The sequence below is a fragment of the Heterocephalus glaber genome, unplaced genomic scaffold, assembly GCF_053883595.1.
Source record: "Heterocephalus glaber isolate CG9 unplaced genomic scaffold, H.glaber_assembly_v1.0 deba00001479, whole genome shotgun sequence".
NCBI lineage: Eukaryota > Metazoa > Chordata > Mammalia > Rodentia > Bathyergidae > Heterocephalus > Heterocephalus glaber.
In genome coordinates, this window is record NW_028258316.1 from 10,097,998 (window position 1) to 10,122,784 (window position 24,787).

The 24,787-nt window shown below is 38.9% G+C and overlaps 1 protein-coding gene and 1 pseudogene across 3 annotated transcripts in view; one reads left to right on the plus strand and one right to left on the minus strand.

Moving 5' to 3' along the window:
• Positions 1–24,787, plus strand: part of Scai (suppressor of cancer cell invasion) — a 173,691-nt gene that overhangs the window by 110,782 nt on the left and 38,122 nt on the right. For 2 of the 3 annotated variants that reach the window (XR_015439742.1, XM_004849384.3), the window contains exons 7-13: positions 7,170–7,266; positions 10,187–10,285; positions 12,085–12,237; positions 20,391–20,492; positions 20,748–20,849; positions 21,662–21,740; positions 23,463–23,562. Coding sequence is in view for 2 of the 3 variants with exons in the window: in XM_004849384.3 (XP_004849441.1) it covers positions 7,170–7,266; positions 10,187–10,285; positions 12,085–12,237; positions 20,391–20,492; positions 20,748–20,849; positions 21,662–21,740; positions 23,463–23,562 (732 nt within the window). In the remaining variant the exon portion in view is untranslated. The remainder of the gene's footprint in view (positions 1–7,169; positions 7,267–10,186; positions 10,286–12,084; positions 12,238–20,390; positions 20,493–20,747; positions 20,850–21,661; positions 21,741–23,462; positions 23,563–24,787) is intronic. The other variant, XM_087182759.1, reaches the window with a different exon arrangement.
• On the minus strand, positions 10,899–11,566 carry LOC110350174 (ras-related protein R-Ras2-like; annotated as a pseudogene).

The window sequence follows — 24,787 nt, forward strand, 5'->3', positions numbered from 1 at the left end:
TTCCATTCTTTGATTTTCAGTCTATGAATTTCTTTTTTGAATTAAATATGTGTTTTGTATGCAGCCTATTGTTGGATCTTGCTTCTTGATCCATTCTGCCAATTTTTTCCTTCTGATTGCTGAATTGAGACCATTAACATTGATGGTTATGGGTGATATATATTGACTTATACTTGTCATTTTATTTTCCTGTTGTTGACTTCCTTTTTTTCTCTTTATTTAATTGCTTTCCTTGCCTGGTGGATTAATTCTGTTGTGCTTCATGTAGTTGTAATCTTTGTTATCTCTTTCTGGAATATCATTCAGAACATTGTGGAGTGCTGTTTGGTGTTCATGAATTTCATTGAGTGTTCTTTGTCATGGAAATATCTTATTTCTCCATCAATTTTGAAAGATAGTTTTGTGGGGTACATAAATCTGGCCTGGAGGTTGTTTTCTTTCAGAGCTTGAAATTTTTCATTCCAAGCTCACCTTGACTTGAGGTTTTGTGTTGATACATCTGCTGTGATTCTGTTGGGCTTTCCTTTATAGGGGATTTGTTTCTTTTCTCTAACAGCTTTTAATATTCTATTCTTGTATTGAATTTCTGGAATCTTGAACATTATATGCCTTGGCATAGTTTTTTTTTTTTTTTAATCATGGGTAATTGGAGTTCTATATGCTTCATTTATCTGTATATCAAATTCTTTTTCACTGCTTAGGAAGTTTTCTACCATTACTTCTGTGAACAGGTTTTTTATGTTGTTTGAGATATATTTTGCTTTTTAATTGACTCTTATCAATCTTATTTTATTCTTCTTTGCATCATCTAGCAGCTGTTGGATTACTTTTTCATGATCTCTTGCTATTTTTGAGAAATCTTTCTTTTCATGGTCAATTACCACAATCCTGTCTTCTATATGTGATATTCTGTCCTCTGTACTCTGTCATTCTGCTGAGTATACTTTCAGTGGAGTTTTAATCTCCTGGGTATCTGTTTGAATCTGTTTCATGGATTCTGTTTTTCCCTTTTGAACGTTAATGGTTTCCATCATTTTCCTAAGCTCCACTATTTTTTTCATCTGTATGTCCTATAGAGTCACTAACTATATCTTTCATTATGGTCACCATCCTTGTAGGTATCTGAGAAACAATTTCTGCTTTGATTTTTTTTCTAGAGCCTCATTCATCTGCTTTGTTACTTCTGCTGTTACCACTTCAGAGAATCTAGGTGGGTGGGCTTCGAATTGTTCTACCTCATTGTCCCCTGGGTTTGCCTTTGGTGAGTCGAAGTTTGACATTGCATCTTGCTTAAGTATCTTCTCATCTATTTTTTTAAAAATTTAATTCCTGGGCTGGGGATTTAGCTCAGTGGTTCCACCACCGGCCTTTCACCTAAAAGGTCCCAAGTTCAATTCCCAGTACCAAAAAAGAAAAAAGAAATTTAATTCCTGGGTTGATGCTTGTAAATTGCTTATGGGAAGTAGCTTTATTGTTAGTATTGAGAACACTTAGGAAATGACTACTTCTCAGAGATGTCTTCCCTGTGTAGCAGATTTTGGATTTTTGTCTGTTGGAAGATCATACCTCTTCAGTTTATGAGAAGTTGTTGCCTACTCGGCCCAGTCCCTGGTTCTTTGGCCCTGGTCTATAGTGTTTTTTGTGATGCTTAGGCAATCTCAGTCTTGTTATACCAGGAAGAACAACTGATTAGAACAATTATGTCACCTTGGCTAAAGTAGTACAATCAGCAATAACAACAGCATGAAACAGTCTAGAAAATGACACACTACCACACTATTAGTTTGCACCTTTAACTGTATGAATTAGATTTGTGGTCATATAATAAAATCTAAAACAAACCAGAAAATTGTATACAGTAAATAAGCCCTCAATTTGGCTGTTTTACCCTCAGGGGAAAAATTTAGAAGAGGTAAGGTGAAAAAATAGAGAAATAGAAGAAAAGAGATTAGAAGCAAGGCTGGAGGACATACGAAGATCATGTAAACTTTAGGAAACTGGTGAAGAAGACAGGATGGAAAGAGAGAAGAAAGAAATAAAAATAAGAACAACAACAACATCAGAAAGTAGATAAAGTGTTCATATTCATAAAAACAAGAACTAATCAAGGAAAAAAAAAAGATAAGATTAAGAGAAAAAGAAGAAATTGAGAAAAAATAATATTCTCCTCAATGCGAGTCTTTGCTGTGACTGGTAGACAACATGGACAGACAGAGTCCAGATCCAAGTTGATTAATCCCAGGAAGCCAGCCATAGCTTTACGGTGGAGTATTGGATAATCCCAACAAGCCTGAACCTTTAGTTCCACTGAAGTTCAGGGTGCTTTCTGGTTGTAAGGCTGGTACCAGATTTGTTCAGCCTGCAACAATCCTTGTGCCTCTTGCTGGCTTGAACTTGGCTCCCTGACCTCCTGCTGACTTGAATTCAGCAGCCTTTCCCTGAGATTTGGAGCTGCTAGATGGAGCTGGCCTGCCTTTTTTCCTGAGTTCTGAGTTCATTTGGACTCTTTCCAAGATGGTTACCAGCCAGTCACCCTCTCCTGGGGGACATCTAAACCTGAATAACTCACCAGCTCCTGCTGTGTCCACTACTTGTTCCACTGGTGCGTTTTCTCCATGAAGGTCTCTGGAGTTGCCAGTTGTCACCGTGCAGATGCAGGTTCAACTCATGCATTAAGTCTGGGATCAGGGAGAAAGTGCTGCCTGCCACCTCCTTCTTCATTGACATCTTTCTCTTGCTCTCCCTGTGGGGCTTCAATTTTGGATTCAGATCCTTCCTGGATCCCCAGGATTTACTTCCTTTTGGCTTCTCTTCCTCACATTGCTATATTCCAGTTTCTGGACACCAAATACCGGAGCAGCTGTTTCTCTGCTGCTTATCACTTGGCCTTCTTCCACGAAGTCAGCCAGCCATACTCTCAAATGAGATAAATCTGACACACATGTTTACATACCACATTGATTCTCTGGTGTGAGAAGCTGAAAGTGGAAATAAGGACCAAAATGTATGATAGATATTGGGAAATGGGACAAAAATGTTCCAATGAGAAAGGGAACAGGGGAATAGGAAGGTGGAGGGAAAGAAGGGACAAGGGAAAAAAAGAAAATAGGAGGAAAAAATGGCCACAAAGTTTTTGTAAATAATGAATCAAAAGAGTGTAGGAAAAAAAGGAGAAGCAAGATATATTTTGTACAAGTACCAATTCCCTGTGATGAATGTTATCATTTTGTATATCTAACATGTACCAATAAATATTTTCCTTCAAAAAAAAGAACCAAATTCAGTAATGTAGCAGGATATAAAATCAACATACAAAGATCAAGAGCATTCCTCTACATTCAATAATGAATCCACTGAGAAAAAAATTAGGAAAAAAATACCATTCACAGTAGCACCATGGAAAATGAAGTAAAAGACCTCTACAACAAAAATTTCAGTGCTCTGAAAAAGGAAATTGAAGAAGAAATGAGAAAATGGAATGATATCCCATTCCTAGATAGGCAGAACCAGTAGTCAAAAGGCTATACTTCCAAAATTGATACACTAATTTAACACAGTCCTAGTCAAAATACTAAACACATTCTTCACAGAACTTGAGAAAAAAAAGTCCTAAAATTCCCAACCAGAAGAGACCCAGAATACCAGAAGCAATCCTGACTAACAAGAGCAAAGCAGTAGGCATGATAATTTCGGACTTGAAATTATATTAAAAGGCTACAGTGATTAAAAAAAAAAAAAGAGCATGTTGGCACAAAAACAGACAGTGGGGATCAATGGAACAGAATAGAGGATGCAGAAACAACCCCAAGTACATCAAACTATTTGAACTTTGGGCCGGGGATTTAGCTTAGTGGTTCTGCCGCCTGCCTTGCAAGCGCAAGGACCTGAGTTTGATCCCTGGTACCAAAAAACAAAAACTATTTGAACTTTGACACAACGGGGCCAAAAACATACACTGGAGGAAAGATAGCCTTTTTAAGATTGGTGTTGGGAAAGCTGGCTATTCACACACAGAAGACTGAATCTAGACCTGTATCTCTCACCATGTACGGAACCAAAATAAAAATGGATTAAAGAACTAAATGATAAAACTGAGACATTTAATCTGCTGCAAGACAAAGTATGTAAAATTCTTGAAGTGATAGGCATAGGAAAGGACTTTATGAACAGAACCCTGATTGCACAGGAAATAGTACTGAGAATCAAATGGGATCATATCAAATTAAAAAGCTGTGCATAGGGCCGGGGATTTAGCTCAGTGGTTCCAGCGCCTGCCTCGCAAGCACAAGGTCCTAAGTTTGATCCCCGGTACCAAAAAAAACAACAAAAAAAAGCTGTGCATAGCAAAAGAAATAACCAATGGAATAAAAAAACCTACAGAATGGGAAAATTTTCTTTGGCTAGCTGTTCCTTGGACAGAGGACTAATAATCTAAGATATATAAAAAATTTTTAAAAATTAGAATCCACCCCAAAATAAAAGACCCAATCAAAAAATGGACAAGTGAAATAGATACTTAGCAGAAGAAGCACTAATGTCCAATAAATACATGAAGAAAATGCAGCCTCACTGGCCAATAGAGAAATGCAGATTAAATCAGATGCAATTCCGTCTTACCCCAGAAAGAATAGCCATCATCAAGAAATCAAATGATAACAAGTGCTGGTGTGGCTGCAGGGTAATGGAACCCTTCTATGTTGTTGATGAGAATTTAAACTAGTACAACCCTATGTAAATCAGTGTGCAGGTTGCTCAAAAAACTGAAACTAGAAATCCCATTTGACCCAGCTATTCCCCTCCCCTCCAGTTATCTTCCTAAAAGAGTTAAAGATACATATTATAGTGATATATACATACTCAAGTTGGTTTTTTTAGTTGTGTTTGTTTGTTTGTTTTGGTTTTTTGAGTTTTTTGAGGCAGGCTCTCCCTTGGTAGTTCAGGCTGGCCCTGAACTCACTATGTAGCCCAAGTTGGCCTTGATCTCACATCATCCTCCTGCCTTAGCTTTCCGAGTGCTGGGATTCTATGTATGTGCCAACATACTCGGCTTACATACCCATGTTTATAGCAGTACAATTCATAATAGCTAAATCTTTTTTTTTTTTGGTACTGGGAATCCAACTCAGATCCTTGCGTTTGCAAGGCAGGCAGCAGAACCACTGAGCTAAATCCCCAGCCCCCATAATAGCTAAATCTTGCAAGCAGTCTATGTGTCTGTGAACAGATGGATGGATAAATAAAAATGGTATTTACACTCGCTGGAGTACTACTCTGCCGTAAAGAAGGATAAACTTGAGTCACTAGTAGGAAAATGGCTGCACCTTCAGACCATAATGTTAAGGAAATAAATCAGACAAATACATTTATATATAGCATGGTTTCTCTTGTCTGAGAAATCTAAATTATAAATGAAGAGTAAAATAAAAGATAAATAATAGGAAAGTAGGGAGATATATCTTTCTCAAATGGAAAAGGCATCAAGAGTCTGGTGGGGGGCAGGAGGGAGGAGAGTGAAAGGGAATGAAAAGAGGTATTAAGATCTGTACAAACTCCACACAAGGAATGTAAACATTATGTGCTATAAACATGTATAATAAAAAGAAATAAAAACCATTTTTGTGAAAATGAAAAAAAAGAGGTAGTCAACGACTACATTATATGGTCTAAGTACAGCAAGTATGAGGCAGAGATTGTCAAACTGGATTAAAAAAGCTGTAATATTTATAAAAAATACAGGCAGTTGAAAGCAGAAGGTTGGAAAAACACCTGGTATAGAAAGAGTAAGCATGACAAAACTGGCCTCATTGTATTAATTTCAGGGAACTGGATTTCAAGGAAAAGAATGGTCTTCTTGGAATTATTGTCACCTCATATTCTTCTTCCTTCAGTCTTCTGCTCTTCCTTGTAGTATAAGACCGCTGTCTTTACCAAAAGCTCTGAGGAGCTGACTATAGTGAAGCACACCCAGGGATCCCAGCGGTGCCTCCAGAATGTAAGACCAAAGGCCTTACCAAATGCTCCAAGGAGCTGGAGTGGAGCACATCCAGGGATACCATCGGTGCCTCCAGAATGTGAGACCAAAGGCCTTACCAAATGCTCCAAGGAGCTGGAGTGGAGCACATCCAGGGATACCAGCGGTGCCTCCAGAATGTGAGACCAAAGGCCTTACCAAATGCTCCAAGGAGCTGGAGTGGAGCACACCCGGGGATCCCAGCGGTGCCTCCAGAATGTAAGACCAAAGGCCTTACCAAATGCTCCAAGGAGCTGACTGCAGTGAAGAACACCCGGGAAGGAACACACCGGACAAGTTGGAAAGTGAAACAGACCTTAGTCTGGCCAGACGGCACTCCCAAAGCAAAGTAGCTTAGAGAGGCGTAGTCCAGAGTCCGAGGCTCTTTTTATAGGGGCTTGCAGGGGAATTAACAGGCGAAATTTACAGAAGAAGGAACAAAGGTTTATTGGTCTTACATTTGTATGTTAATTAGCCTGACATGTACTGTTAGTCAGCAGATGCTTTGTAGATTGGTCTATAGATAGTGGTGTCTGGAACAAAGGGTTGGATAATTATGACTGATAGGGATCTTATCTAGTGTCAGGACTAAGAAGCATCTTTATCTATTTACTCACATTCAATCACAGGTGGGGCTAGGGGAGTTTTATGATTACTGAGTTATGCAGTCTTACAGTAGTTTTAGCTTTTACTTCACCCCAGATCCAGGGTTGTGGGCTCAGATAACATTCTTTATTTCTCTAGTCATTATATTTTCCCCTTGTGTTCAAAGTATTTATCTGACTCCTATATTGTACTTTTAGCACATGGCATCATCCCTGATGCACATTAAGTTCTCAAAAGACATTAATTTTTTTGTTTGTTTATTTTTGGTACCGGGGATCGAACTTGGGACCTTGTGCTTGTGTGGCAGGCGCTGGAACCACTGAGCTAAATTCCTGGCCCTCAAAAGACATTAATTGAATGAATGTATAAATGTATGCAGAATGACTTAATTGCTGAGTTCAAAATGTGTTTAAAAGACTATAGGTACATTTGGAAATGTTTATAACTGTCAAAAATGATGGAGAGTTTACAGAGCTCATCAGAAAGTGGGAAAAATAAAAATGCATGTATTCTGTGTGAACTTAATGAATAATTTTCCATTTTCCTACCATAGACCTGAGTTGGTAGTCAAGAAGCTTCGATATTATGCAAGGTTTATAGTAGTTTGTCTTCTTCTCAACAAAATGGATGTTGTGAAGGATCTGGTAAAGGTAAATGTACTTTAAAATAATTAAAATTCTAATCTCTAGCTGTATATGCATAATTTTGTGGGTTGGGTTTGTTTTTGTTTTTTAGCAGTATTGGGCATCTAACCTAAGGGTGCTCTACCCAACTGAGCTCTTCTTATCTTTTGAGATAGGGTCCCCCTAAGTTCCCCTGGCTGGCCTAGAATTTGTAACCTTAGTGCTCAGCCTCCTAGTAGACTGCATTATGGGTATGGACCACCACACCTGGTGATAATTTTGTCTTTTAAAAACTAGATTTTAACCAGGTGCGGTGGTACATGCCTGTTAATTCCAACACTCAGGAGGTTGAGGCAGGAGGATCTCAGTGAGCTTGATGCCAGCCTGGGTTACATAGTGAGTTTAAGGACGCCAGCTGGAACTATGTAGGGAGTCCCTGTCTCAAAAAACAAAACAACTGGGCCGAGGATTTAGCTCAGTGGTTCCATCACCTGCTTTGCAAGCACAGGTGAGTTTGATCCCCATTACCAAAAACAACTACAGCAACAAAAAGTAGCTTTTAGGTTGGCACGGTGGCATACAAGCCTGTAATCCTAGCACTCTGGGAGGCTGAGACAGGAGGATAGAAAGTTCCAGCCCAGGCTGGGCAGTTTAGTGACTTAGCAGGACCCTGTCTCAAAATAAAAAATGGTTTAGGGTATAGCTCAGTGCAAAGGGCCCTGGGTTCAATCCTAGTACATTTTTTTTAAGTTAAATTTTGTCTATTTTTTTGTTTAGTTTTGTTTTTTCTGGTTCTAAACATCAAATCCAGGGTCTTGTACATGCTAAACACATGTTCTACCGTGAGCTACACCCTATGTCCTAAAACAATCTTGATATATCTAAGTAGTTATAACATTTAAAATATAACCTCTGACAGGCCAGGGATTTATTTAGCTCAGTGGTTCCAGTGCCTGCCGCTCAAGCGCAAGGTCCTGAGTTTGATCCCCGGTACCGAAAAAAAGAAAAAGTGTGTGTGTGTGTGTGTGTGTGTGTGTGTGTGTGTGTGTGCGTGTGTGCGTGTGCGCGCGCGCCGGGGATTTAGCTCAGTGGTTTTGCCACTCAAGCACAAGGACCCGAGTTCGATCCCCAGTACCAAAAAATATATATATGTATATATAACCTCTGACAAGGTTAATGATGAAAAAATTTCCCAATTTTTTAAATATTTCAAACACACACTCCTTATAACAATTATCTTAATTGCCTGCTTTGTACCTTCAGCATGGTTTGCATTTTATAGTGCATCAATGGCTGACTGAGAAATGCAAACAAAAGTTAGAATCCTTAATTCAGGAGGAAATGAGTGAAAAGTTAGATTAAGAAAAAATATATATTTTACAAAAGTATTGTGAATGAAGTTTAGTATTTCTATCAGAGAACCTGTATCATTCTGTCCTTCATTCACTCAGGGACTTAATTTTTCAGAATATGCTCCATATCTGATTGTTTCAGGCTAAATTCTGGTTGCACTGTCGACCCAGTGGTTTTCATGGAATACTTAATATTTGCTGCTCAGGTGAGACCTACTAGTTTTCACAAGCTCACTGGAAGTAGCCTTCTGCACACTTTCTCTGTATTCTTCTACTCCCATTCACCAAGATGAGTGTTTCTCAAACATAGTATGATATAAATCCAAAGAAAGTTAGGAAGTATTTCTTTTGTTCACATGTTAAGATTTTGGTGAAATGGAAATCAAAACCACATTGAGATTCTATCACTACAGTCAGAATGACTATCCCCAATAATACAAAAAATAATACATGCTGGCGAGGATACAGGGAGAAAGTTCTACACTGCTGAGAGGGCCATGTATTAGTACAGCCACTGTGAAAAACAATATAGGGGTTCCTTAAAAAGAACATAGAGCTGGGCCAGGGATTTAGCTCAGTGGTTCTGGTGCCTGCCTTGCAAGCACAATACGAGTTTGATCCCTGGTACCAAAACAAAACAAAAAGAACATAGAGCTACCATTTGATCTCGCTATGCATTCCTTGCTATATACCCAGAGTAATTAAAGTCAGCATACTGTAAGGATACCTGCATGTTTATGTTTATTCAGGTATAATTCAGAATAGCCAAGGACCAGGGATTTAGCTCAGTGGTGCTGCCACCTGCCTCACAAGCACAAGGTCCTGAGTTTGATCCCCAGTACCAAAAAAAAAACCCAGAATAGCCAAGATATGGACCAGCCCAGGTACCCACCAACAGATGAATGGATAAAGAAAATGTTTCATACACCATATAGAACTACTCAGCCATAAAGAACAAAATCATGTCCATTTCAGAAAAATGGATCTGGAAATCATTATGTTCGGCAAAATAAGCCAGAACCAGAAAGACAAATATCACATGTTCTCCCTAATATGTGGAATCTAAAAAAGATGACAAGAGGGCCGGGGATTTAGCTCAGTGGTTCTGCCACCTACCTCGCAAGCACAAGGTCCGGAGTTCGATCCCTTTACCAAAAATAAAAAAGATGACAAGAAAATAGGGTTATTATTATTAGACAATAGGAAGAGAATAAAGAGGGGTAGGGAGGGACTTTTTATTAATAAATTCACTGCTAATCTTACTTGATGCATGTCATTCTGACATTTATTTTGAAACAAATCCATGTAGGTCTCATTCTTTGCTGTTCAGTTATAAGGACTGGGTGTTGGGAGGCTGAGTAAGAAAGATCAAAAGTTTGAGCTCAGCTTGGGTACCTTATCAATTTTGTGAGACCCTGTCTCAGAATTTAAAAAGGACTAAGGATGTGACTAAGTGCAAAATCCTGGGTTCAGTCTATAGTACCAGAATAAAAAAAACCTTAATTTTACCAATTTTTGTCAAGAATGTGACAGTATAGATGTGTATTCCTGTGATTTTTAAAATATAACCTTTCTTTATGATATTTTAAAATTAGGAATTATCAGATGAAATTGAGGATTACACACACCGTTTCAATACTGAAGATCAAGTGGAATGGAACTTGGTGCTCCAAGAAGTAGCAGCTTTCATCGAGGTCAGTGTTTAAGCAGTTTTTAATCCATAAATACAACAGACATTTTGGTATTTTTGGCCACTGGAAAACAAAAGCTGTAGCATCAAGAAAGGTCTGAGATGTCTCACTTTTGTAGATTCTATTCAGTGTATTTAAGGTTAGATAAAGTAAACATCAAAATTTTTAAGGATAGGGCTGGGGATTTAGCTCAGTGGTTCTGCTTCCTGCCCTGCAAGCACAAGGACCTGAGTTCAGTCCCCAGTACCAAAAAAAAATGTTTTTTAAGGATAGGCAAAAATTCACACACACACACACAAAAACTCCTTATTTTTCTATTTAGAGTAACAGTAGGCAATATGATTCCAGAAGTTAAAAAATATTTCACAACCTATGACTTCAGCTTGGAAAATAACTTTAGTTCCAAAACTGATTCATCCCTAATAAAATGTAAGCCCTGAAAAAAAGAATGTGTCTGTGTATGTAGACAGTATTTTAAAGGAATCATAATCTCTGAAGCAGCCTTAGTTTTCTTTAAATTGATCTGGAAAGGACCATTGTATTAGCTTCATGGAAAGAATTAGCTGGCCTCTTGGTCTAAGGCTAACATGGTGATCATTTGTCTAAGGCCAGAAAGGTACCAACATTATGTAAACCACAAGGAGAGGAGGAGATGAGGGCTTTCCCTGGCAGTTAGCTAAAACTGAAAAGATTCTTATAAAATGACACAGTGGCAGCCTTTCTTGTCTTTCTCTTTGCGTGTTGGTTCTGGTGAAGGAGGACATTCTTGCTTTGAAATTTCCTTATTACCCGAACAAGTTCATGGAAAGCTTGATCTACATTCATCCTAATCTTTGCTGACGCCTCCATGTATGTTACCTTAAGTTACTGTGCTAGTTAGTTGTCCTTCCTCCTGTGTCACCTGCCTTTGATGATCCAGGTCCACTTTATTACCAATTAAAATCTTTGGAAACTCATCGCCATCCTTTACTCTTAAGAATCTGTCTTTAGGGGCCAGGGACTTAGCTCAGTGGTTCCACCGCCTGCCTCGCAAGCCCAAGGACCCGAGTTCGATCTCCGGTACCAAAAAAAAAAGAATCTGTCTTTGAAACTTACAGATTTCCGGCCGGGGATTTAGCTCAGTGGTTCCTGCGCCTGCCGTCCAAGCGCAAGGTCCAGAGTTCGTTTCCCGGTACCAAAAAAAAAAAGGAATAGAACTTAAAGATTTCAACAAAACTGCCTCTATCTGTGACTGCAAAGACCAACAAGAAGCCTTCACCGGTCCTCATAATACTGTTCTCTCATGACTCCAAACTATTCTTGTCCAGCTTTATCCAAAATATCTAGCCGGGCTGCTGTCATCTATCACACATTGCTCTGTATAGGAATCTTCAATGGTTGGATTGTAATCTGTTACAAAATAGGACTGGATGAAGTGGATGGTGAGCGCCGACTTGCCTCCGCCTACCAGCCCACCAGCCCACCACCATGAGCCAGTACTTCTCCTGGCCTGAGCGGTCCCGCCAGTGGCCCAGCTGCACCGCCACCACCGCCACCACCTCCACCACCCCAGGCCCAGCCTGGGGGACATGTGCGACCAGGGCGGGCACCTGGGCCTGCGGAGAGGGCCAGACGCACAGCAGCGCAGGCCAGACTTGGGCAGAGCACTGCCCAAGGTGCGGCGTCAGGGGCGGCAGTGGCCAGGAGCTCTTCTCTGCGCTTCTCCACAGCCCCTGCTGCCAGGCAGCCTCCAGCACCACTGAGGAGTATCTTGTTATATGGTAATTTTTGTTTTTCTGGTAACTTCTTGCTTTTCTCTTTAGGCGGACCCTGTAATGGTGTTAAATGATGATAATACCATTGTTATCACTTCTAATCGCCTTGCTGAAACAGGAGCCCCATTGCTGGAGCAGGGCATGATTGTGGGACAGTTGTCTCTGGCTGATGCACTCATTATTGGTAATTGTAATAATCAGGTAAAGAATTGTGAGAAATTTATGCTTAAACTTCACTTTGAAAAAGTTTTGATTATCACAGAATTCTTTCCTTGTAAATATCCTAATAACAATCTCTGAGGAAATTATTAATTAAATATGCCATGTCCATCTATGGAATATCTTACAGACTTTTAAGTGGTTTAGAAAGAATTTTTAACAACATAGGAAGATATTTATGATAATGTTAGTGAAAATAAACTTGCACTGGAGATATGTAAACAGAATTATTTCATGTATTAGAACATCTATACACGTGTGCACAGGAAAAAAATCAGCAATAAATTCATGAAAGTCTGAAAGGCTTTTTCCTGAATATCACAATTACAAGTGATTTTTAGCCAGACTCCCAGCACTCTGATAGGGTGAATCAAGAAGATAAAAAATTTGAGCCCAGGGCTGGGGATTGCTCAGTGATTCTGCCGCCTGGCCTGCCTTGCAAGCACAAGAACCCGAGTCCAACATCCCCACCCCCACCCCGATACCAAAAACAAGCAAACAAAAATTTGAGCCCAGCCTGGGGAACTTAGTGACTTCATTAGACTCTGTCTCCTAAAAAAAGAAAAGGGCTAGGTATATAGCTCAGTGCAAAGACCCTTGAGTTAAATCCCTAATACCACAAAAAAAAAAAAAAAAATTTTTTTTTTTTCTTCTTGGCAACCTTCTAAACTTTCCACAAGTTGTATATACTTTTCCAGTCAGGCAAAAAGGGAGAAGGTGTTTTAAAGTACAGTTGTCAAAATTTTTCATGACAAAACTATCACATGATGATGAAGATTTAATCCGCTGGAAACTGCTGTTGGGATGGTTACTGTTTATATGTGTTAATACAAATTTCAATTTTGGATCCTATCCTAGTACCTATCATGTTTGTTATTAAAATTTTCTAGTAGTCCTGTATTTTTTTTTACTCTTACAGCCATTAATTTTCTAATTTCTAAATTAAAACATTTTGAAATTATATGTATAAATTAAGTGCACAGATTTTAAAACATGCATTATTTTTTACTTATATTTTTCTAAAGATTCAGTATTTTTCCCACTTTTTTTATATTCAAAGAAAATTTTACTAATCACAATATATAAATTTAAACCAAATAAGATATTACCCACCTGAATGACTAAAAACAAAACTATGAAACTTAATATAAGCTTGTAGCAAGCTTGTAGAAAAGATGGATATCTCATACCTTGTTGATAGATTAGTGAAGCCATATATTCACTTCAGAAAAGTATTCGGCCTTATCTTTGCATGGCTGATTGTATGCACACCCTTTGACTAAGTAGTTCCAATAGTTTCTTATTGATTCTAAGAGTTTCTAAAATAGTATGCGTAAAGGTCCTTTATTAGCTTTATGTATTGAAATATCTTATAGTGTGTGGCTTGTCTTATATTCTGTCTTTTTTTCTACATTATTTAAAATGTTAATTGAGTGTCTGCTATGTACCAGACCCTATTGCAGATATTGGGATTCTAGTGAATAGAAATCTTCAATTTTATTGTAGCCCAATTTATAAAGTTTTTCTTTTCCAGCTCAGGCTGGTGTTGAACTCACTCTGTAGCTGGCCTCAAACCCACAGTGATCCTCCCAACTCAGCCTCCTGAGTGCTGGGAATACAGGTGTGCACCACCACACCTGGTTAATCTTTTTCCTTCCATATAAGGAAGGAATATATCCTATTTTGAAAAACCGTTGCCTACTGCATGGTCGTGAAAATAATCTACCCCCCCCCCGACTGGCCTTTATTACTTTACCTTTCACATTTAGATCTGTAGTCCATCTGTATTTTTGTTTTATTTTGGTGCGAAGTATAAGTCAAAATTTCCGTGTGAATTTTTTCTTTTTTGGTACCGGGGACAGGACCTTGCACTTGTGAGCAAGGGGTGGTGCCACTGAGCTAAATCCCCAACCCTCCATGTGAATTTTAATAGACCTAGTACCAGTTTCTAAATAGATTATCTTTTTTTCTAGCACCCTATATTGTCACCTTTATCGTAAATTTGTGCCCATACATGTTTGAGTCTGATTCTGTTTCTTTAGTCCATGTGTTCATTAGGCACACTGCCACCATGCCCAGATCAAGTGTAGTTTTACTTGTATATATCATGCTCAAGAGTCACAGAGTTTCACCTGGGTGTGGTGGCACATGCCTGTAATCCCAGCACTTGGGGAGGCTAAGGCAGGAGGTTCCCCTTGAGTTTGAGCCCAGCCTGGGCTACATAGTAAGTTTAAGGCCAGCGTACAGTACAAAGTGAGACCCTCTCCCAAAAAAAACAAACAAAAAATTTCAGAGTTTCTTGAATCTATAGGTTGATGTCTTTCATCTACTTTGAAATATAATTATTGCATCTCTAAATACTGTTTCTCTGTTCATTCTTTCCTCTGCTTTTGAAACCCCATTTACATGTCTGTAGAATTTTTCAGTGTCACTTGCATCTGTTACTCTTTTTTTGTCTAGTCCTGAGTTTTTCTTTCTAGATTTGTTAGTCTTTTTCCACTAATTTCCTTCCATTTCATTAATTTTGCCCTCCCTCCTATGTATCCAATCTGCAATTAATATTTTTATTAAGTTTCAAATTTCACCTATTGTCTTTAGTAGTTCCTTATTTTTCCATTTGATTCTCTTTTATACATTTTAATTTTTCTAGGAGGTTAGTAAAGCTCACTTATGTGTGGATCTGGTTAGGTCAAGGAGGCATGACTGAGAGTACTATACCTGGTCCCTAGCCCCTTCCTTTCCTGCACTCTTACCTTACTCTGCTTCCCAGCCACTATGAACTAAACAGCTTCACTCTGCCACATCCTTTTGCCTTGAGTTTTCTGCCTTGGAGCCAGCCAGTCATGGACTGAAACCTCTGAAACCATCAGCCAAATAAACCTCCTTTAATTTGCAGCTTTCAGATATTTTGTCCAGCAATAGGAAAGATAATACACTAAGTTCCCCATTTTTTCATTTGAATTCTAACATCTCTTTCAATTTTTTTTTTATCATATTTGACGGTTACTTTAAAAATCCTTTTCTGGGGCTGAGGATTTAGCTCAGTGGCCCAAGGTCCTGAGTTTGATCCCTGGTACCAAAAAAAAATCCTTTTCTGTTAACTACTCAGTCTCGATACTTGCAGTTCTGTTCTAGTGTTTTTTATCCCTCAGTTTTGAAATTCATTCATATTGTCTTGATTCATTGTTTGCTTGCCAACTAATGATTGAATCCCTGGCAATGTGCATTTAGAATTATAAACTCCAGGGTGATGTGCCAAGTCCTATATTCAGCCCCCTGTGTCTTAGTTATTTTCTCATTGCTAGGACAAAATATCCTACATCCACAACTCTAAGAAGAATATGTTTATTCTATTTTACAGTTTCAGTGGGCTCAGTCCATGGTCAGCAGGCTCCAAGGCTGGCAGACTTCAAGGCAGAAATGGCCTGGCAGAACAGAATGGCAGAGAAAAGCTACACCTCATGGTGGCCAGGAAGCAGAGAGAGCAGGGAGGAGCCAGGGAGGCAGATAAGCCCTTCCAATTCATGCCCCCAGTGACCTGCCTCTTACCAGGCCCCATCTCCTAACAGCAAGTCAGCTATGAACTCATCACTGGACCAATCCAATGACAAGTATAGCCCCTGCATGATCTAGTCACCTTCCAAACACATGAGACCTTGGGGGACATTTTAGATCTAAACCACAACACACATAATTTAAGGAGGGTTTATGTTGGCTTACGGTTTCACAGGATTTTAGACTGTAGTCAGCTGGCTCCTAAACAGAAAAGGTATGGTAGAGGTTCTGGTGGAGACAGCTGCTCATATCATGGTAACCAGGAAGCAGAGAGGGAGAAGGGAGGAGCTGGGGATAAGAATGCACCCTTCAGGCAATGCCCCAGGTGATTCTTCTCTTCCAAGGAGGCCCACCTCTTTACGGTACATGCAGGTGTGAACTCAGTGGATTATCCACTGATGAGTATAGCACCTTCCACAAGCCCCGCCTCTCAATACATAAGACCTTTGGGAAGGATTTTAGATCCTATCCATAACATGTATGTATATTCCAGATGAGATTATCCTTCTAGAGCCAGAGTTTACCCTTCAAATCAGTCCCAATCTGAATTTAACACAGTGCCTGTTTTGGTGAAGATTAGCCCGTCTGTCCTTCCCCTGTTATTAGGCCCTGGTTTTACAGAACCTTTGGTTGTTTTATATGTTCTTCAAGATGCTGTCCTTCTAGTGGGTTAGGGACCTTGATCTTGGTTTCTCAGCCCCACCATACGAAACCAGTCCATTTTCCCTTTAAGTGGTGTTTGGTTTGTCTCTTGAGTCTCCTGCCCTGTGCACATTTGGACTCTTACAAATGTGTTTGGGGAAAACCAATCTGTGCTTTGGACCTGCCTCTTTGTGTCAGTCTGTCTGACCCTGAAGACCACTACTGGTTTCTCTGTCCCCTTAATGGCACCCTCTTCCCACGCAAAGCTGGGAATCTTGCCTTTTAAAATAGCTACTTCCAGAGACAAGTGGTCACCTGCAGATGGTTGTGCTTCCTCTTTTTTGGTACCGGGGATCGAACTCAGGACCTTGTGCTTGCGAGGCAGGCAGTGGCACCACTGAGCTAAATCCCCGACCCTTCCTATTTCCTTTTTTATACCTTTTAATTCACCCTCCTTGTTCTAAGCTATGTTATTGATTAATTTCATTTGGCTTTTAGCTTCATTTGTTGTATTTTTTAATTTTAAAAGTACTATATTATTTCCCACATATTCTTTTGATAGCCTTCATCATGATTTTGCTAGTTTCTTTTATTTATTTAAACATATGAAACGTTTTTTTACATTTTTATTTTTGAGCCAGTTTTGCTATATAGTTCAGATTGGCCTTGAACTCACTATCCCAGGCTGGCCTTCAACTCACAGTGATCCTCCTGCCTCAGCCTCTCGAATGCTGGGATTACCTGGGATTACCGGCGTGTGCTACAACACCCACCTTTTTAAAATGTTTTATGTCATGTCTTTATAGTTCTACTTGATTTATTGTTTCTGTTAACTTTCTTTTATGTGTTTTATGGTTTTTGGTTTTGAATTTTTCTTATTGTGATTCTATCACCTGGACTTCCTTGAGACCTGAATTAAAATTCTTCCATTGAGCATCTGCATTTACTTTCAGTCAAAACTTGGAAGGATGATTAGTTTTTGTTTGCTTTGTCTGTCTCTCTGAAGCACATTCATTTGTAGTGGACTCTTTCTGAGGCCATATCTTTTTGTACTGCTTGCTTTATGCCTACCTACCTCCCTAACCCTTTTGTGTCTTAGCTTCTGAGAAAATCTCTTGCTCTTACAAATTCCTCTCTACATTTCTAAAGTAAGTGTTGCAGGATAGTTAACTTTTCTCTTGCTGAAGTGGAAGCCTTGTTTTTTGTGCTTTGTTAGAAGGATGGGTGTTTTGTTTCCTTACATGAAAATATGACTGATGATGCTAATCTTTAGTGACTCACAGTGAGAGACTCTGAGTTCAGCAGATTATTCCTTCATTCAATCAATATTTATTGAGTGCTAGTCTTGTCTGAGGCTTGGGGGATGAAAAGGATTAACAAAAGAGAAGAAAAAGTGCCTTCTCTAATGGAACTTACCATAGAAGCATGAAGACAGACATTAACCAAATAACCACTTAGATTAATACCAAATATCCACTTCAACAAACGTGATAGGGCCGGGGATTTAGCTCAGTGGTGCTGCTGCCTTCCTCACAAGTGCAAGGTCCCAAGTTCAATCCCCAGTACCCCCCCCAAAAAATGTGATAAAGGGAGATATATGTGTTTAAATGCCTGTCATCAAAGGATTTGACCTGTTGTGGGATGTCATTGAAAGTTTTCCTGAGAATAGTGCTTGAGCTAAAAGTAGAAAGACTGTTGTCAAGAGCAGAGTGTGCCTGGCAGCAGGAGGAGCATGTGGCATGGTCTTGAGGGCACAGGGGTGTGCTGAATACGAGGCAGTGAGCTCAGACACTGATTGAGGGCATGCTGACCAGAACTGAGAGAACAAGGGAAATGCAGGAGCAGGAGACCTAGGTAAAGCTGGACTGAGAGGGCCTGATATGACACACTTAGCAACTTGTCAGTATCCTGAGTGCATAGGATCTGCTCAAAGGGAGGAAAATAATGAAGCCTTATTATGAGATCATTTTGATTGTACTTGTACAGAATGGATTGGAACCAAAATGGGGGTGGCAGAGCAGTTAGGAAATTGTTGTGATAATCTTGGTTTGTGGTTAAAATACTAAATGGGTGGTGATGATAAAGGGGCAGTGAGATTGGTTTCAAAAGATATGTAGAAGATACAACCAGTAGCATTTGGTATCTGACTAGACTTGGAAAGAAAAGAGTAGATTTCAGGCGTGACTTCTGGTTTCTAGGTTGTGTGTGATACAGATAACTGTTCTGATGAGAAGTAATGCTGTCTTGAAACATTAAGCAGAAGGGTCAGAAATTCCCACCTTTGTAACTTCAGTGTGTGAAGTAAAATTTTTGCTTAATCCACTTAAACAGATAATAACTAGGGCATGGGATGGATGTATAGCTCAGTAGTAGAGCACTTGTCTAGCATATGCAAGGCCTTGGGTTCAATTAACAACACCATCAAAACAAAATAAAGTTAAATGTTCTAAACTCTAGTGAACAGTCATCATAAAACAGATTCTTTCATTAAGTAAAGAATTCCTCTTTCCCAGGTATGGTGGTACATGTCTGCAATCCCAGCCACGTGAGAGGCTGAGACAGGAGAATCACAAGTTCAAGCCTTTCCTGGGCCTCTTAGTATGACTCTGTCTTAAAATGAAAAATAGAAAGGCCTGGGGTGGAACTCAGTTCCCCATACTGGGGGAAAATCTCTTATATTTCACAGAAATAGGTACTTTGAAGGTCTCGCTATGTAGTCCAGGCTGCATTGAACTTACTGTGTAGCCCAGGCTAGCCTCAAACTCTAAGTAATCCTCCTGCCTCAGCCTTCCCGGTGCTGGGATTACAGGCGTGTGCCACTGTGCCCAGCCAGAAACAGATACTTTAAAATACTCTCCTCTTTGTTGTTTTTTCCCCCATTGCTGAGGATTGAACTCAAGGTCTTTACATGCGGTTACCTACATAGCCCTTTATTTTTTTATTTTAAGACAGGCTCTCACTAAGTTGCTAAATTGCCCAGACTGAGCTGAAACTTTGCAATCTTCCTGTTTTAGCCTCCCAGAATTCTAAGATTACAGGTGTGCTTCATCATACCTACTCTGTTTTATCCTCAAGTATATACCTGAAATTCCATATAAATATTATTGAAAATGGAAAGGGATGCAGTGTTAGCTCAGTGTGGTGGTGCACACCTGTAATCCCAGCACTTTTGAGAGGCTAAGGCAGGAGGATTGGAAGTTCAAGCACAGCCTGGGCAACTTAGGGATAAACTATCTCAAAAAAAATAAAGAGCCAACCATGTTGCCTGCCTGAAATCCCAGCACTCAAGAGACTGAGGAAGGAGGATTGCCATGAGTTTGAAGCCAGCCTGGGACACATAGTGAGACACTGTGAGGGGGAGGGCAGGAAGGGAGAGGGAGAGAGAGGGAAGGAGGGAGGGAGGGAGGGGAGGGAGAGAGAAACAGGTGGGGAAGGAGAGGGAAAAGGGGAGATGAGGGATGCAGGGAGAGGGGGGTGAGAGGCAGAGAGAAAGAAGAGAGGGAGGGAGGGGGGAGAGAGAGAGAGACAGACAGACAGACAGACACACACACACACACGCACACACTGGAACTGTGTATGTAGCTCAGTGAAAAAGCCTGGGGTTTAATCCCTAATTCCTGAGGCAAGGTAAAGAGAGAAAGGAAAGGATACAGTCTTACATATTTTGTAGTGTCAGTGAAGAAATCGATGAATCATTATAAGTATGGATGGAGAGATTTGATGAAGCATAAAAATTGTTAATTATAGAATCTAGATGTACATGAGTGTCACCACAGAGTTCTTTCACCCTTTCTAGTTTGTTTTAGTTTTTATAATGCAGTGTTAAGAAATAGGATATGCACTGTCATTAAGTATACACAGAAGTCAAGAGTAATGGTATGATTTAAGATCACCAGGTCTATGTTCTGCGTTGATGGCTGGGTTTGTCTTTCTTGCAGGTTAAGTTCAGTGAACTAACCGTTGACATGTTCCGGATGTTACAAGCCCTGGAAAGGGAGCCAATGAACTTAGCCTCTCAGATGAACAAGCCAGGAATGCAGGTGATGTGCTCCCTGTATTTGCTAAGGTGGTAACACTGTTGGTGCTTCTGCTCCTCACTGGGTACAAGATGTTGTTCAACAAATGCTAGGAAATGTGAACAAAGAACTCCTGATTGGACATGGAGAAATGAATAAGCATAATCACAGTAACACTTAGGAAAAGAAGGGTACATGGTAGGGAAGAAAAAGTAGGCATTAATAATTTGTCTGTCAAACATGGCTTGTATGTGTATTGTTTTCTGTGTGTAAAAATAGGAATCTGCTGACAAACCTACCAGACGAGAAAACCCCCATAAATACCTGCTCTACAAACCGACCTTCAGCCAACTGTACACATTCTTAGCAGCATCTTTTAAGGTATGAGTGATCTAGTACTTCTTACTAGGTGCAGAAAGTGTACTGTAAGACGAATCTAAGTTACTCTTCTCTGAATATCTGAATTAAGAGTTTGGGTAAAATACAAAAATGAAAACATACCTTTAGAATAACAATCCTAACATGGCAATTTTTGGGATGAAAATTGTTTATGTTGTCGCATATGATTCCCACCATGAATTAAAGAGAATACTGATTAATTTTTTTTGGTACCAGGGATCGAACTCAGGTCCTTCTTGCACTTGTGAGGCAGGTGGCGGAACCACTGAGCTAAGTCCCCGGGCCCCGATTATTATTCTCCTTACTCCAGGTTTTTATTACTAAATTACTTCAAATGTAATGAATGGTCAATGTAGATCTGAAAAACAAGAGAAGAGTGCATAGCATGTCATATAGTCAGGCAGCTCTATGAAACATCTTGATCATCTGAAAGAATGATGAGAAATAGGCGCATTCTCCCCAAAGCTTCGGGGAAGTTTGTCTTTTAGACCTATAATCTGGATCTTCAGTTCTCCATTTCAAGTTTATAGAGAACATTCTCTAAATGTTGGGGATTTGAACCAGAGAACATCTTTACAGCTTTTGGCAGTCCTTGTACATTACAAATTAATAAGGAACTTTTGCTATGCAGGTAGTTTTAAGCCAGAACTACCAAGGGCAGCTCTTCCCTCGGAAAAACTACAGTATGTTAAGTTCTTGTTTTACCCACAACTTTAAATGTCCTGACCTTTAAATATAAATATGCTGTTTTTCCCTGTTTTTTATTTTGTATATGTGATTTTCTTTAATTCCAGGAGCTGCCTGCCAATAGTGTGCTTCTGATCTACCTGTCAGCCACTGGAGTTTTCCCCACAGGTCGTTCTGATAGTGAAGGTACAATAAAGGAATGCTCCCTGTTGTGAGCAGGGCTTGAATTTTTCTGTTTTCTACAAGACAATGGCCCTTAGCTCACAGACCATCTCGGGCTTTCTACAAAGGCTTCCAAATTTAAAACCTGGTCTATCATTGAGTTGACAATCTTGCAGATATCACAGTCCATTTTATATACTGAAATACTATACTTTGAGGCCCACAGATCATTAGAAAATTCATATATTAAATGCATGATTCACTGTCAGATTTGCCCAAAGCATCATGTGGAATTTGATGTTTTAAGTTGAAAAGGATGACGGATAACCAAGCCTAATTATTTATTTCACATCAGTAAATTTTTCTGAGTCTTTATTGTATTATGTCTTTGTAGAAATCAGTGTACTTTTGTAACTGTGAAAGTTCAAGTCCTTGTTATGATGTTGTTTTTAGTTTGAATTCAGTCTGTAGAACATTGGGATGCTGTTTCAGAATAAAATCTTAAAATTGTCCAAAATGTATGAGTTCAAAAATTGGTCAGAATAGATGAGTAACTTAGATTTAAATAAGTCAATTAAATCTTTGGGGGAAATTTTTTTCTTAACATTTTTAACATTTTCCTACTCATCTGTTTGTTGAAATCTGCATTCCTTTATAAAGTGCATGCCCGTGCCATCTTCCTTGCATGACCTACAGATTCTCTTAAAATGTGAAAACAAAAACAAAACAGAATAAATCTATAGTCTGTCATTATTGTGATATTTTAAAGGAAGATAATACTTTTCTTTTACTTTTAACACAGTTTTTGGTGTGTAATAAAGCTAATAGTTTTATTTATAAATAATTATTTCCATGTCTTATATACTGGGAAATCAGGTTTTTCTGTGTCTCTGCTTAACATATTGACATCTTCTTTTACTTTTTCAAAATACAATAGGTAATAACTGAATGATCCTTTAAGAGAAATTATTCAGACATGCCAATTTGCTGTCCCACTTAGACAAGAGTTGCCTAATTCATATGACCAGTGGGAAAAACAGCTAACTTCTAAACCAGAACTAAAGTGGCTGATATACTAGTAATAATAATGGATTCTTCACACACTGAAATTTGGCAGTATCTTTTGTAAAAAGGAAGTTTATGACAATGAGAATTTTTCAAATACCATTCAAATCTCTCCCTAAATTTTATAATTAGTGGCTTATTTAAAATTACATTTATTTTAAGAGATTAAGATTTCAGTCTGCAACTGTCTTTTTAAAATAATGTAGTAGGGGCCCAGGATTTAGCTCAGTGGTTCTGGCGCCTGCCTCGCAAGCGCAAGGTCCCGAGTTTGATCCCTGGTACCAAAAAAATAAATAAATAAAATAATGTAGTAAACCAGAAATTTAAATTTTTCTTGAAATGGAAAAGTCCTTTTGAACATACCAGATCTCTGTTCCATTAATCTGGATGCATGATCTCCATCCATCCCTAAAAGGGATGTAATAGATTCTTGTTTTGTTTCTCATTATATTCTGTTTGAAGCACTAGTGAATAAATGATTTTTTAAAAAGAAGTTGATACTGGCAGCATGCTGAAATCATTTAAATACTGTATTAAATTAAAATTTTAAAACAATTTAATTTGCTTTGTAATTATCTTTTACTGTACCAGTGAGAGAGTCACACAATACTTTTGCATCTGAACATCAGGTCAGAGTTACCCTCCGGTTGAAGTCTAGGATTCTTCCATTTGTTTTTATAGGTCCTTATGATTTTGGAGGTGTACTTACTAATAGTAACCGAGATATTATAAATGGAGATGCTATCCACAAACGAAATCAATCCCAGAAGGAAATGCATTGGTATGTATTTTGGCACCTCTCCTCATTATAAAAATGGTAGCTCTCTATTTTACAATATTAAGTGAAATGGGAACTTTTTTCCTGATACTAGAAAGGTTCCTTTGACTACTATTATTAATATTTACTTGGATTCTAGCAATATTTAGGCCCTATTTTATTGAGTATCCATTATAGTCAGATACTGTTCAATTATTGAGGTTATAACAGTGAGCAAAACTGTGTTCTAGTTGAAGGAGACAATAAATATATACATAAATAAATGTCTTAGGTCATGATACATGTTAAGATTAATAAGAACTTTTTTTGGATAGTGGTGGTGCTGTGGATCAAACCTAGGCCTCATACATGTCAGCCAAGTGCTCTACTATTTGAGTTGCATCCTCAGCCCATTGTGAACTTTTTAATGTAAGAATCTTTGGCTTTATATAGCACAAATGAACTTAGTTGTTTGATTTCAAATAGAATTTCATCTATGAAATTGCTTCTATTTCTAAGCAGAGTTCCTTTGCAGCTTACACCATTGTTGGCTATAGAATTTTTCTAGCTGAAAGAAAATGCAATCTGATATAAAGATAAATAAACTTGACCAAAATTCCACTTCTAATAATAGTTTACATTAAAAGGTCAACTGTTGGGCCAGGGATTTAGCTCAGTGGTTCCGCTGCCTGCCTTGCAAGTGCAAGGACCCGAGTTCAATCCCCTGTACCAAAAAAAAAAAAAGGTCAACTGTTTATGTTAAAGAATGGGGAAGGGAGGGCTGGGGATTTAGCTCAGTGGTTTTGCCTCCTGCTGCGCAAGTGCAAGGATCCGAGTTTGATCCCTGGTACCCAAAAAAAAAAAGAACAGGGAAGGGAGACCAATCAGGTAGATATTTCAGATTTTGCATATAATAGCTACAGGTCCTCTAAGACACTTTTTGGTGCTGTTGTTGACATTGTTTTAATTTGTTTCTTACAAATACATAACAGGTGTACCAAAAGATGCTAAACAGAACTAATCATCAGGGAAATGCAAATTAAAACCATACTGCTTCTCACCTATGAGGGTTTTTATTATCAAAAAGACAAGAAATAACAAGTGTTGAGAGGACGTGGAGAGCAGGGCATTCTTGTAGACTGTTTATAACAGTGTAAGTTGGCATAGCTATTATAGAAAACTGTGGAAGCTCCTTAAAAAATAAAATACAATTATTATACAATCCAACAATGCCATTTCTGGATGTATA